The sequence below is a fragment of the Scardinius erythrophthalmus genome (assembly GCF_964197995.2).
Source record: "Scardinius erythrophthalmus genome assembly, chromosome: 10".
In the NCBI taxonomy this organism is placed as follows: Eukaryota; Metazoa; Chordata; class Actinopteri; order Cypriniformes; family Leuciscidae; genus Scardinius; species Scardinius erythrophthalmus.
Genome location: NC_138230.1, coordinates 32,653,763 through 32,668,678, shown reverse-complemented (window position 1 = coordinate 32,668,678; position 14,916 = coordinate 32,653,763). Strand labels below are relative to the sequence as shown.

The 14,916-nt window shown below is 36.5% G+C and overlaps 1 protein-coding gene across 1 annotated transcript; it reads left to right on the top strand.

Annotated features, from left to right (window-relative positions):
• Positions 1 to 609: 609 nt before the first annotated feature.
• On the top strand, positions 610 to 5,970 carry prrt1 (proline-rich transmembrane protein 1; the record flags this gene model as incomplete). The annotated part of the gene is made up of 4 exons (XM_081375815.1): positions 610 to 628; positions 2,191 to 2,549; positions 3,890 to 4,081; positions 5,794 to 5,970. 4 exons carry the CDS (start codon positions 610 to 612, stop codon positions 5,968 to 5,970), a joined length of 747 nt encoding a protein of 248 aa, XP_081231941.1.
• Between the last annotated feature and the right edge of the window lie 8,946 nt (positions 5,971 to 14,916).

Here is a 14,916-nt window from a genome sequence, read left to right as displayed (position 1 = left end):
CATAAATTAATATGGGATCTCCTTTGTGCAATGTGCGATTGTATTATTTTAATGTCAGTGGTAGCTAATGCCAAGATACCACAGATTTATTGTAACATTATTGTGGTAGTTTGGCGGAAACTGTTACCATGGTAACAATATTATTCGAAAAGCGTTCTTTTTTTCTTCTTTTTTTTAAACATCTGTTTTAAATGCACTTTATTAGTTTTAGTTTTCTTGAAGTAATTATATTTACATGTGATGTGTGCGGCATGGATGGTGTTGTGTGGTTCTGCTGCTGTCTCTTTAAGACGCTCTGGTTAATACAGTGTAACTAGATGCGTTAGTTGAAACCTGTTTTTCTGCTGCTGCTGATGCTCTGGATGTTGCAGTGTGACCGTGGGAAACAGCAACAGACATTCAGAGGCTTTTACACCCAGATAACCCAGCCTTTACACTGCATACATCAGTATTAGCTATCATCTGAAGATGCATTATAATTAGCCTGGAAAGACATCATCAGCATCGTCTGTTGTGATCTGACATAAAGAGAGTAGGCTACTGGTTGGATTTGGGTTTTTATTACTGGAGGGACAAACTGAGCATCGTCGAAACGGACAAATAAACACGATGTCGTCGGAAAAACACGGTAAAATGTCTATTTTGTGTATTTGGTCACATCGCATCTAACTAAATAAAATTCACGCAGCTGGAATATACTGATTTAAATCAAGGCTATTTATAAAAATGAGTGCGAGACTATGCCATATTAAAGCGCTATTAAATTACCATTCATGAATATTTTGCTATTTTTTTCCTGTTAATTATTATTATATATAGCATATATACACCTATATATTCAGACCGTGTGTCAAATCCCAGTGAGCTGCCTACATAAGCATCAAAAGCGCGTAACGTTAATGTCTTTTGTTGCGTGCTGCAGTTTTGCTCATTATAATAATGTGCTGAGCGTTATTATAACATTCTGACATCAAATGTCGAATCAACCCTTATTTAAACCTAGTGGATGATCCCGATAAATGCTGTCTGAATAGGCAGCTCGATATTTGAAACACAGCCGTTGTGTCTGTTAGCTATTCGCTGCTGTATAATGTCGTGTTGAACATATAGCCTACATACAAATATAGGCTGTGTTGAGTTTAATCAGATGTGAGAATAGGCACAAAGTAAGTGTGGTTAAAGGGTGTTGTATGAGGCTGTAGGGCCCTATTTCAGTCAGCAGGTCCCTTGGGTCCGTGATTCACCGTGCTGTGAGATGTAGGGCCCTTAAATTCGCTTAAAACTGACGTGATTTTGTAATATTACGCAGATGTGGTTTAGATATAGAAACCTTTTGGATTATCAATAATCTTTCTTGCAATAAAAATGATCATTTCAGGGTATTGAATCACTGTCTAGCTAATGAAAGCTGTAGGCTACATCCGTCTCACCTCTTGCCAACCCATTTAGACAAAGAATGAAATTATATTAATGATTCATATTAATTGTTTTATACGCTTAATCTGTAGGATGTTGGACAGTAAGGGGGACTCAGACAACATTATTTAAATATGCTCAGAAAATGATGTATTATCCTTGTACATTTGTTTTGTTTTTTTCTCTCTTACAGCTAATTAAATATGAATTGCAGTGGCTGAAATCCCCCTATACCATCCTGAACTATATATGCTGCTGGCATTGTGGATTGCATAATGATTTAGTTTAGTCGCGCATAGAAACACACACACACTGAGATAAACTCTCTTGGGTGACACAAGCTGGTGTAAATCTCATTAAATCTTTACTGTAAATGAATATTCCAAGTTGAATCCAAGTTGAGGAATAGTGTATGGAAATTTCAAAGTATACAATTAAAGCATGCATCAGTTGGCAGCAGAAAGTAATATATCATATCTTGTAATATAACATATCTTAATATGTCATTCACAATGCTTCATGGGATTGTAGTTTTTCCCTCATTAAAGCCTTTAAGTGCAGTACCTTTGTCTTTCCAATTTTTCATATATAGGCCTACTTTTTTGCTTCAAATCAAAGTTTGTGTTGTTGAGATTCACCTCGTGGCTGGCCGGTTTGCTTTGGATGATTTCATATACAAAACTTAAATGTATGTCACACGTAGAATTACTCTTATAAATAACTGTCTGACACTCTTTATTTGTGTTGTATGACTGCCAATCTGTCATGGCTCAGGATTGGAGGAGGCAGCAGGGAGGCAGGCCATGTCTCAGCCGATGATGCAGATGGCTCCACCTCCCTACCTCCCCAACCAGGACCCCAACATGCCCCCACATCCACCTCCACCTGGCTGTGGCCAACAGCCGAATTACCCCCCTCCCCCTCCCCCTCCTGGATCAGAGGGCTACCTGCAGGAAACCCAGTTCCACTGCGGCACCCTCGGGCCCCAGGGAGCTCCAAACGGATACCCGGTGCAGACGCACGGACCAGTAGGCACCGTCCCTCATCCTCCCGTGGGCTATTTACATACAGGATACCCCCTACAACTGCAGCCATGCACGGCCTACGTGCCCGTCTATCCCATAGGCACAGGGGTGAGTGAGGATTCGTCTCATAAGGTATTTTGAGTCGGCATGAAATGAAAATTGCGATCTAAATGCAGGCATTGGAAGATTTTTGACCTCATAATCATAATGTTTAATCAAAATGTCATTACTCAATCTTCTGGTGAAAAGACAGACTTCTTTCCGGTGACGTATGCCAATCATACTCTTCCAATCATTAATCCTGTTAAACCCCCTGCAAGCTCACTCACGTTCATCACCTCTTTTGAGAGCAAAACCCACTTCTTAAAATAGAGAACACCAAGTCCCCCTCCTGCATTTTTACTTTTTTGATAATCCATGACACTTTGATGTACATCACAATACAGAAGAAAAATAATATTACAGTAATGTGGATTTAGATTTTTATGAGCAATTGATTTATTTATGGTCATTTTTTTGCATTATTTTAATAGCCATAAGCTGGATCTTTCTATAAAATATTATGTGAAATGTGATTTGAATCTTTGCAGTAAAAATTCAATTCAAGACCAGCAGAGATAAGATGCAAGATATATCAGGACAATATCGTTTGTCTGCCAATATGAGTGAATTTTTAAAAATGTGATATAGTATAATATAGTGTATGTAAAATAATATCGTATTATCACAATGGGATTTCGCTAGATTACAGCAAATATATAACATTTTAAGCGTACTCTCTCTTTACTGTACATTGCTGTTTTATGTTACTTATTTTAATCTTATTTTAGCTCCAAATAAAGTATTTCAGCTTAGGCAATTTGCAAATTTGGCAAATAATTATATTGTGAATAAACTGTCATATATTGCGATTGTGTTTTGAACTTCAAAATGTTAATAATAAAAACGTTATAATAAAAAAAATAAGACATAAATATATTACTGTTGTAATAATACAATTGTATTGTAAAAATAATAAAAAAATATAAGTTATAATCATTTTACACTAAATGTTACATATTTTACACAACAATAGTCAATTCATAATTCTAATATTTATGTTTAGTTGATTAATTTTGTGAAATTCTAAAAACTGTCCCCAAAAATATTGGTAATTATGCAAAAATAAATTGCAGCCTTTTGCACACTATTGATAATCAAATCACACCATGTGTGATCATTTTGCAGCCCTATTTCAGCTAATTTCAACACAGTTCTATTGTCATAGAATAAAATTTATATATTTTTTATTTCAATCCACCTGCCACTGCATGAACCCTGCATGACCTACAAAGTGTCTGTGAGATCAGATCTTTTTCTGAATCAGAAAATATAGAAATTATGCACCTCAACTGTGCACCAGTTTCAGTAACCTGAATTGGCCTTTTCTGTCTGTTTCCTCTTCTCAGGCACAGCCTTACATGCCTAACGGTGCACCTCATCCAGGTGTTGCTCCCGGCCAGATGGCCATGCATATGCCAAATGGCATCGCTCTGATGGAGTCTCGTCGTCCTCCTCATGACTATCTGCCCATTGCTGTCCTCACCACTGTCTGCTGCTTCTGGCCCACAGGAATAATCGCCATCATCAAAGCTGTGCAGGTAAATGAGCCCGGACAGAGCTCTGAAGACTGTAAGGCAACATATCATTTCTGTTTTGCGTTGGCTGTTCACACAAGCAAGATGCAACTAAACAGGGGTGCGTTTCCCATACAATGGCATAACTCACTGCTTAACTAATAAAATGCATGGTAGTTAACTACATGTCAACTACCAGTCATTAGAGTATTAGTAGATTGTCTGTTAGAAGGGGTCATGAACTGCAGTGTTGTAATTTATAATGTTAGTATGCTTTTTACATCAAAAGTTGTCATCATTTAGAAATAAAAGGCATTTTCCTACCCTGATTTTAGCTCTCTGATTTAAACGCTCTGCTTTGAGACCGGTGTAAACGCCCACTGCTGTGATTGGCTAACATCTTTGCATATGTAATAACTAGTATTACCTGTGGAACTCTATCGAAAACCTGTAACACAAAAGTGCTGATTATAGCATTATATTTAGATCTATGGCATTTAGATTGTGGCATTAAAGGTTGCAATGAGCATTGTAGCCGATCACAGACATGTTGAGCACATGAATGCAGTGATCTCGTCACGGCAACTCGATTTCTACACTCTCAAGAAAGCTTTCATCATAACTAACAGAGCAAACACAATGTAAATAAGAGATTTTTTGATTATAACCAAATACTATAGATAAAAGGGACTTTGTTATAATGGAAGTATTGGCGAGAGTCACTGTTTGATTGACAGTTCCAGCAATTGTAAAAGGAGCGTTCTTTGATTGCTTTCTATGTATAATTTAATAGTTTAAATAATACTCACACATAGACAAAGAAGATCTGACTGTACATGAATCATTACATATCAGAAATCACTGGTCGCAGATCAGGCATTAGAATTAACACAGTTACTTACATGTTGTGACAATACTGTCTAGTCCATATCGTAAAAGTCTGTTTGCAAAGCCTGTGCCGAAATTGCGACTGATTTACCAAATAATCCAGTAAATTGTACTGAATACAAATAGCCTAAATAATGCTCAACTGAGACAATAACATTGTTGAAAATAAATAACCTATTTTAATGGAGTGATCCTGCATCTTTATTCTCTCTTATCTCACTAACACGCCAGTGGGCGGGGTCAAAGTTGCAATGATGAGGTATGCGTTGATTTTCTTCTGCAGAGGCGGTCTTTCACCTATCTATTAGATGAGCACATTTCACAACGAGTCGTATGCTGGGCTTGGTTACAATAAAAGCAGTCCAAGCTGCTTTGGGCTGAAAAGGAAGATTTCAGTTTACTTTACAGGATGTTCTTATAGTTTGATGACCTCTTATATGTCAAAATTCGATTTCTTATTTCATGAGCCCTTTAACATCTGCTAAAACTTTATTTTGATGGTCCTTCAACAGACATTCTGCTGACTATAAGTAACTTTGCAAATACAAGTCAACTTATTCCACTAACCCTAATATCTATATACAAGTACTGAGTAATATTAATTAACTACATGTACTAGAGCTAGGGTAGGATTAGGGTTTGTTTAAGGGTTAGTTGCATGTAATTATGCATAATTTATAGTTATTACTATAGTAAATACATGTAACGTGTAACAAGGACACATTAAAATAAAATGTTACTTTTTTTAGCATCAAACAACTTAAATTAATTTCAGACTTGGTACGAACAGGTCTTTTATCTATTTCATCTAGATATCTACTAAATACGTTTTTTTTTTATTTGTTTAGGTGCGTACTGCTGTTGCTCGGGGCGACATGGTTACGGCAGAGATTGCTTCACGCGAGGCGCGTAACTTCTCCTTCATCAGTCTGGCGGTGGGAATCGCCTCCATCGTGCTGTGCACCATACTCACCGTTGTGGTCATCATCGCCTCTCAGCATCATGATGACGACTGGGAGCCCTAGAGAGCGAAGCGCAGGGACGCACCCCCTCAACCTGCCCTACAGACCCCTGGCCAACATTCCAGTCGGTATTCTGCTTTTTCTCTCACACAGCACAGTTCTGACTTCTCAAGCCACCACATCCTAATCTGCAGTCAAAAATACGACATTACAGCCATTTGCCCATGTATTAGTTACAAGAGAGATCAGCGGTATGGTAAATCAGAGCATTGGAAACACAAAACGTCTACTATGTTGTAAGCGTTCTCACACTCACATTAACCTACCTGAACACTTCCTGCTTCTCCTAAACAAAAGCCTGTGTTAGATCAGTAGTTTAAAAATATAGTGTACTGAAGACTTGAGTCAGGACAGGTGTGTTTTGATAATTTTGGTATTATTAATTGTGTTTTTTGACATTCAAAACATTCCGTCTTTTATTTGTGCCATTTATCTGTTTAAAAAGAAAGATAATATATTACTTTGTAGGTTGAACTGACTAATTTAGTCACTGAAATTGTGTTTTCTATACACTGAGGGCCAGATTTACTAACAGCTTGCGCCAGCGCAAACCCTCTTTTGGCGTTAAAAAACTACTGTCAAGATTTACTAAAGACACGCAGTGAAAAATTAGCGCTGAAAAGGTGTGGACAGGGTTATTTGTGCAGCTGACCTTATTGCATATGCATTTGCTGAAGTTTCCCTTTTGAGAAGCAAAATTTATGGGAGGAGAGCATTTAAATGAATCATGCAAGGTGATTTACTAAGGTTTGCGCTAGTCAATTTACTGTTATTTGCGCCATTATTTAACACCCCCCAAAAAAGCATGTCTTAAACCAGATGCTAATTTGCGCTCTTCTTGGTAGATTGCGTTGGTCATTATGGAAATGATCCGGTTGCATCTGTCTTCTTTAATTTGCGCGTCGTCAATAGATCACGCTCAGAACTTTTCACTCCCATCTGCGCTTTTTTGGAATTGCGATCTCACACTAATTTGCCCTGTTTAGTAAATATGGCCCTAAGTACTGAAATTTAAATCCAAAAAGACTACTTGATTATTGGAAATAAGTTCCAGTATAATAGAACTAGAATTTCAGATTTCATTTACCCAAAGGAACTTCTATGGTGTAGTTCAGAAGAGTGTATATCAGTATTGTTCACTCAGTGGTTTCTTTTCATAAACCTAAGGCCAGAAATATACTCTACGCAGTACACAAACACAGATGCAAAGGCTTGGCTAACACATGGCAGCATGCAGTTCTGTTGTACATATTTAAAGCTTGTGATGCACCGTAACACCTAAACAGAATTAAATAAAGGAATCCGGACAAAGTTTGGGCAATTAAACTTAGGTAATTGTTACTCATATTACATTTTGCTACATCATTTCTGGTCATGGTGAAATGCATCTACACTGTTACCTGTTGTAGATTTTCCACATCGTGTGCACAATATAGACGCTGACACAATCAAAACACTTCATCTGAAAGCTTTAAATGTTTCATTCAATGATTTCAGCTCTCCAAAACTATTTTGGGCGTAACCAAAAATGATCTGAATTGCTGTTTAGGTCAATTTTTTTTTGGTTGTTGAAATTTGCATCGCTATTTAAAGCTACAATGTTACATTTTTGCGCTACTAGTGGCGCAAAATGGAAATGCAGTCTGTTCATTTTCAGTCAATGATTTCAACCCTCCAAAACTATTTTGGCCGTAACCAAAAATTCTATTTAATCCTGTTTAGGCCACATTTTTTTGGTTGTTGCAATTTGCATGGCTATTTAAAGCTGCGAGGTAAAAAATTTCACAAATTTTACTAGTGGCACAAAATGGAAATGCAGTCTGTTCGTTTTAGAATACCTAAATAGCAACATTGGCTTAACCAATAGTGTGAGTTTGGGGGCATGACTAACCGATTGTCGAGAGTACCTGTTTTATTGGAGCTAGTGGCACAAAATTGACACACTGCAACTTTGACAATAGTTTTACCACATGTGGTGTTATTGTGGTAGCCCGCCATAAAAACGAACTAACTTTAATAAACTGGCTCAGCAGGATTTTCTTCAAACTGATAAATTGACGAAGAAAAAGACAGTTTATGCTCATGTATAGCTCCTCTTGTGGCAACATGGAGAATGCAATATGTATAATTTTGAATTGCTGACATATTTTGCAGAGCAGCGACATGTGAAAATAGCTAAAAGCATTTGCGTTCATGTACTTGCGTAGCGTATGCCTCGGGCCTAAGCAGGGGCGTAATTTGTGGGGGGGTTAGGGGGGAGATAACCCCCCCAATATTTAAATCTATGCATTACAACCCCCTCAATATGTATACCATGATCACATGAAAAAAATGCAGAACCCAAACTTCAACCCCCCCAATGTTCAAACCAAATCTACGCCCTTGGGCCTAAGTGTTCCCAAGTGTCTTGTTGCAAAGCGTTCTTAAAGAAATCCAGTTCAGAGATGTTGAAAGAATGTATTATAGGGTGAAATTATTGCTTCATTACTTACTTTTGTAAACTGGCTCTTCATTGAGGGAAGACATGACATTTCTCTGTTGTGATCCAGTGTATTATTTATTGTTTAAACACTAAATTATTAATTTGTGTATTAAACTGATAATTCTGTATTTATTGAAATATGTAATCATAGGTCTAACTGTTGTGCTGAAATATTTAGTTATCTTTCCTAGATAACAGTCAATCATCACAGATGATTGCTCAGCTGGCATATTTTAAAGAAGCATGTGGTAATATGCACTTTTATGCTTAGTAAGCAAGTAGCTAGTTTGTCTCACTTCTTTGTAGATGAAAGTGTAACTTGCTTCAATTCTGACCTCATTGAAACTCCTCACATGCTGCTGTCAGTTAGCTGTAGTTTGTTAGATAAACACATTTAGCACAATGGTTTGGTTGAACGAAAAGAATCAAACAATCCTAGAGTGTTCCTACATATATTATACTGAAACATGGATGCAATGTTTTAGATTTGTAAGACTCTAATATGTGAATTTATCTCTTACTGCTTTCAAAATGCATCCATTCGTGCCATTCACTGACTGACTTAGTGATCTGTGATCTGAAAAAACCCAAAAATGAAAATCCTGTCATCATTTGCAACATAACCTCATGCTGTTCCAAAAACCTCTATGACTTTCTTTCTTCCATGGAGGATAAAAGGAAAATCTAGCTATGAATGCTAGCTAGAATGGGGCTGTTGAGCTCCAAAATTGACAAATATTTGCAGGGATGACAGGCCAAACCCGGAAACGAGTTGCATTTTAGCACTTCCGGTTCCATCTTCCCGAAGTCAATGGGTTTTTTGTTAACTGCTTGAAATAAGGTCTGTGGTGAACACAAGCTCAAGATATTTTCATGTTTTATTCTATGATATAAAATACGTCAGTATTGTGATTTTTTTACTTGTCTTGTAAAAGGCAGTTGCCAACAAGTGTCTAAATGGGACTACAGAGGTTGTCGGGGACATTAAACGCCATCAGCCGAACAGGTAAACTCATTTACTCACTAGTCCGCTTTCACAGCCTCGTTGTATTTAAAATCGCGCTCTTGCAAACTATTATAACTCAAACTTTCAGAGAAATGTTTTCATACAAAGACTGAAAGAGTTGCCGGAAGCTTCGTGATTGTGACGTTGAAGTCATGCGACTGTGGTTTAGTTCATTTATTTGGCTTTTGACTTCTGCAGATTGTATTTACACTTCAAACTTCATAAAAGTGGTGTTCATTTGTGAAGATTATCATGATGAACAGAACGTGTAAGAATCATAAACTTTTGTTAGTCAAAGACCTTATTTTCTGCAATAATCCAAAAGCCAATGGGAAAAATCCTATTGGGTTTTTGTCGAAGGAACCAGTGTAATGCTAACTTCGGGGTTGGCCTACAAAAAAAAAAAAAGTCATCCCTGCAGCCTGGATCTGCTAAATTTCTCCTGTTGTAGCCTATGCCATGGGGGAGAAAATTCATAAAGGTTTTGAACATGGTGAAAGTAAAAGTATTTTCATTTTCTTTGGATTGATTCAATCTTTTCATTTGTGTATCAAGAATTTCTACATTTGCAGGCTTGACAGTTGTGACGAGAGTAAAAATTGCTTATTGTCTCAGTGAAATACAAGAAAGAGAACAGCCAATTTTGATAAATGAATGTGTCCCATGATTAATTAGGAAAGACGGAAGAAAATCATCTTTTGCATCCATTTTGAGCACTTTCTGCCCTCTTCTACCATGCCACTCAATTTTAAGATTTTTTTTTTTTTTGCTTGTGTAATTTGAACTGCATCATATCTTTCTTTTCCTGCTCTCTTTAATCGATTTCTAATATCTTTGTGATCTATTTTTGAACAAATGCCTTGCAGCACTGCAAGTGTTTTGCTGAACTGTTTGTTGAATGACTTCAGATGTATCGTTTATACCTGTTAGAGGTGTGATTGCATATGGTCATGTTTATATGGGCTATGTCTAAAAATATGGCCCTCATTTTCTAACTAAGAGAGAGCATAGTTTCAATAGAACTCCTGTCTGTTAATAAGACAAGCTTGTCCAAAACATTTTATTTTGGTGTTTTAAAGTTGTGCAAACACTGTACAGTTGATGTGAAACTAGCTCCTGTTTATAATTAGACCAGCAATATGCTTTTTCACACTGTTGTGATATAAAGCTAATGCTTTATTGTTATAAACATGGCCACTGAAATCTGATTTCCAATAGTTACTGCACACCGTTTCTCTAAGCTTGTAAATTTGGCAGACGGTTTATTCAAAATAGCCTCAAGCTTAAATAGCCGCAACCTTGTATTTGTGTGCTTCTAGAGGTTTATTCTTCTGTGAATCTCACGAATCCTGTCAAAAACATGTCCTGGTCATATTTCTCCTCAAGTCAACAGAATGAAATATGATATTATAATTCTCATAAATAAAATGAAGCTTATTTAGGACAATTATAATTTTTTGCATTACTTTGATGCCAGTTACACATTTCCCCCATCACTGTAAAAAAAAAAAAAAAAATCTAATGAGAATCACCATTGAAAATAATGTGAATTCCTCAGAATTTTGCCAAAACTTGTATTGTCATTGAAAAATAATGTTGCAATGCAAAAAACCCCCACAAAACTCAATATTCCTTAAATCATGCTTCATTTTCTTTATGCAAAAAAAAAAAAAAAATTATTTTTAGTCCATTGAATATGGGTGTGAATTGTGACCCAGACATGTTTTTTTTTTTTTTTATTTGTGTGTGAGATTTGCTCTTTAATGAGACCAATCATTGATTTGCAGTGTATGAATCCAGTGATTTGAATTAAAGAGGAATACCTGGTTGTGCAAGAATCGATTGTGTAGCGTTTTCTCTCCCTCTCTCTCTCGTGTTTGGCCTTTCTCTTTGTCTCAGAGGTGCTATTTATAGTTGCCCTGTTTTTTCTCTCTATCTCTGAATCTTTTTCCCTTGTGTCACTGGAGCTGCAGTATAACTCCACATCACACAACTGATAAACTGATAGGAGGGCGCCAGTGCCTCATAAAATGCTCTCATTTACATATTGTATCCATTGTGGATGTGGTGTACAATAATTGCCCAGGGGCTGCAGCTCTTCCCAATCTGTGGGGGGTATCTGTCATTCTGTGGATCAAATTCAATATGACGCTCGGCCATCAAAGTGAGGGAGTGAAGACAGATATCAAAGCATCAGCATGATTGTGCCTGGCTGCACAGGATAGAAAATATTATAGAATAATATAATAGAAATTAATGGGTAAGAGAGGGATCAGAAAAGTGCTAAATGAAAACATATCCAACTCATATTTCACTTCATTTACTCAGTATTTGCATGCAGCACTGACCGATATGGCAGTCGTCCTGGGCTAATACTGACACCTGGTGGTGTGGATGCACAATTTAAATTCAAAAGTTTTCAGTTACCAATGCCAAATGTACTTTTTGCAGTCAGCCATGATTAATTTATTCAGGATTAATTTATTCCATTAGTGAAATAGCAGGGAAAAAAGGGAGTAGTATTCGGTTGGTCATGTGATCTCAAAATGGCAGCTCCCATGAGGTGACCTGCTCCATGTAAAAAACAAACAAAAAAACTAGCTCTTGTTGTTGTCATGTTTGGATCAAAACATGTAACTTTATATGTAACAATTTTTAATGGAGCTGCAGTTGATTCATTGAACATGACATGACATATTTATGACAGTTAAACATTGGTTAGCTGAGAATCTAGGACCAAAATTAGGTTTTTATGTAATTTTAATTTTGAGTTTTTACCATTATTCTCAAAGGTGATTCTCATTAGTTATACCATGGTCTGAATACTCGATTCTGATTGGCTGCAGGGTGTCCATTAAAAAGTGATAGAGGACACCTAGTAAATAAACCGTCAGGCGTAACCAGGGAAACCAAGTTATTGTTTGTAAAAACTTTAGATTTCGATTGTAAAACTAATTCAAATATAAACTAATGTTTTAAAAATGTGTTATTTGGCAAGTGACCATGGTATAAGCGGGTTAATCGCCCTTCGTATTAATGGACGACGGCGAGGCGTGAACCGTCCGACGCGCAGCGAATTACATATTCGAATGGAAATAGATGCTAATACATTTATCAAATTAATTACGTCTAAAACATTTTTTTAATCATTATTATTAATGGTTTTAAAACAGTGTTGTAATTGTTAACTAAAACAGTTAAAAATCATTTTTCATTAATTTAAATAAAGCTGATAAGATAAATGACAAACTTAAACGAAAATTAGAAATGTTACATTAGCAACTAACCGAAATACATAAGTTAAGTTAAAGTACTAAAAGTAAAACTGAAATAAAAATACATTAAACCTAAATAGAAAAGTTCATAACAAAATTACTAAAATGAAATTAATAAACTAAAATTAAAACAAAAACTAAAACTAATTTAAAGTATTAATAATAATAGTAAAATAACACTGCCTAAAAATAGGCTTTCTTTTGATTTTGGGGTGAAATATGACCTGGATTCATATCTTGACAGGTTTCATGAGATTCATCCAAAATGGAAAGAGGTGGGAGAGAAGAGAGATGAATCAAGTTAGAAGGAAGCAGGCCAGACTGTGTCGGTAGGATCACAGATGGTCGTTTAGCCTCCCAAAGATACCCATCGTTTCAGTAATCATTTAACACCGCAGGCCTGCCGTCTTCCGCCACACAGTTTAGCCTCTTCTTCTCTGACCCTCACGGCGTGTGTTTGTGTCACCCATACTGCGTCCGTGTACTTACCCACAAATCACCTCCACAGCTCCATCAAGGCTGATTAACAACCTCTGTTGGACAACTACATCTGATGTACACGTCCCTCACGGTGCAGTGCTGCTCTGTGCTCTGTTGGTTAGGATTGCATACTCATGTAGTACTTGTGCCAAGCTTTGAGCTGTGCAGTGTAGATTCACTGACTCGCTGGTTGATTCATGTTGACACCATTACTGTCATTTCCTATCTCTTCCACAGCGGCTCTCCTCTCTGCTCTCACTGCACTGTCCTCCCCTCACCAGAGACTTATGTAAGACCTGCACTTTACTCAGTGCCCTAACTAGGCATGACAAGTTTTCAGTGACAAGACATTTCTCTGTCTACACTGAAAGAGAAAATGCTGCAAAATCACAGCATATTTCATGTTTAACATATTTATATAAAACAGGTTTTGGCAAATCTCAGATAAAAATAAACATGAAATCAAAACTGACCCTATTTACTTTAATACATGTCCATTAGTGAAAAAAAAGAAAGAATTTTGTATTTGTAATTTTTTTTTATCAGAATGTAATAACTTTCCTATGTGACTTGACATCATCAATTCCTCTTATTTCTAGCCCCACCCCTCCAACTACTTATAGAGGCACTTTTCACTATCCAATCAATTGGTACAATGGTAACACTTTACAATAACATTCCATTAGTTAACATTATAGTTAGTGCATTAACAATGAGCAATACATTTGTTACAGTATTTATTACTATTTTTTAACGTTAGTTAAAAAAATTAAACTGTTCATTCATGTTAGCTCAAGCCCATTCAATTTTAATAATATTGTATTAGTGAATTTTGAAATTAACATTAGTTGAGATTAAGTATTTTTCCATTGTTGGTTTATGTCACTGATCTATATAGAATGACATGTCATTATATAGATCAGTGGTTTATGTTAAATAATGCAGTTAACTAATGTTCTGTGGAATACTTGATTCTGATTGGTCAATCGAGCCATCCGGCGGTATGTTATGGTAACCCTGGTAACAACCAGGCTCATCCGGGTAACTGAAGACGGTGCTTTACACTTGCTAGAACTTCCTCATCGAAGTTTTGCGTTTGGTGAGCTAATAAAATTAATTACAACTCAAATCAATATTTTGTGTACAGTTATTTAATTATGTCATCCGGTATCACAGACTCTCTCTTGTTTCATACAAACGCAGCTGTTGCCATTTTGCGACGATTGTTTTGTACACTGTAATGGATTATAAGATAATAAACGTACGATTTTAAAACATTTTCACCTCAAATCAATATCTCTTATCCCCATAATTACTGATGTGGTAAAATACCGTGTAATAAGTGATATGACTGTACTGAATCCCTTAAATGTTCGTATAGTTAGCGCATAGCTTGCTAGCAATTGCCTTCTTCGCGGAAGCTTTGCGTTATAAAGAGCTAATGAAATATTTCGAGTCATATGTCTAATTATTTACTTATGTGGCAAGTAGCTGTGTAATAAGCGGGATAATGTGCATCCAGCTGGTTGTTATCGCAGAATAAACCCAGACAGGGTGATCAGGACCCCCGCATGAAATATTTCCGAAATTTTTCCAAAATCCATGTTGATGAACTTTTATCGCTTGTTCCTTTGCATCCGATTGTGACAGTGATAATCAGAATCTTATAAAGAACCACAAGTCAGTAATAAAAAATACACATGAAA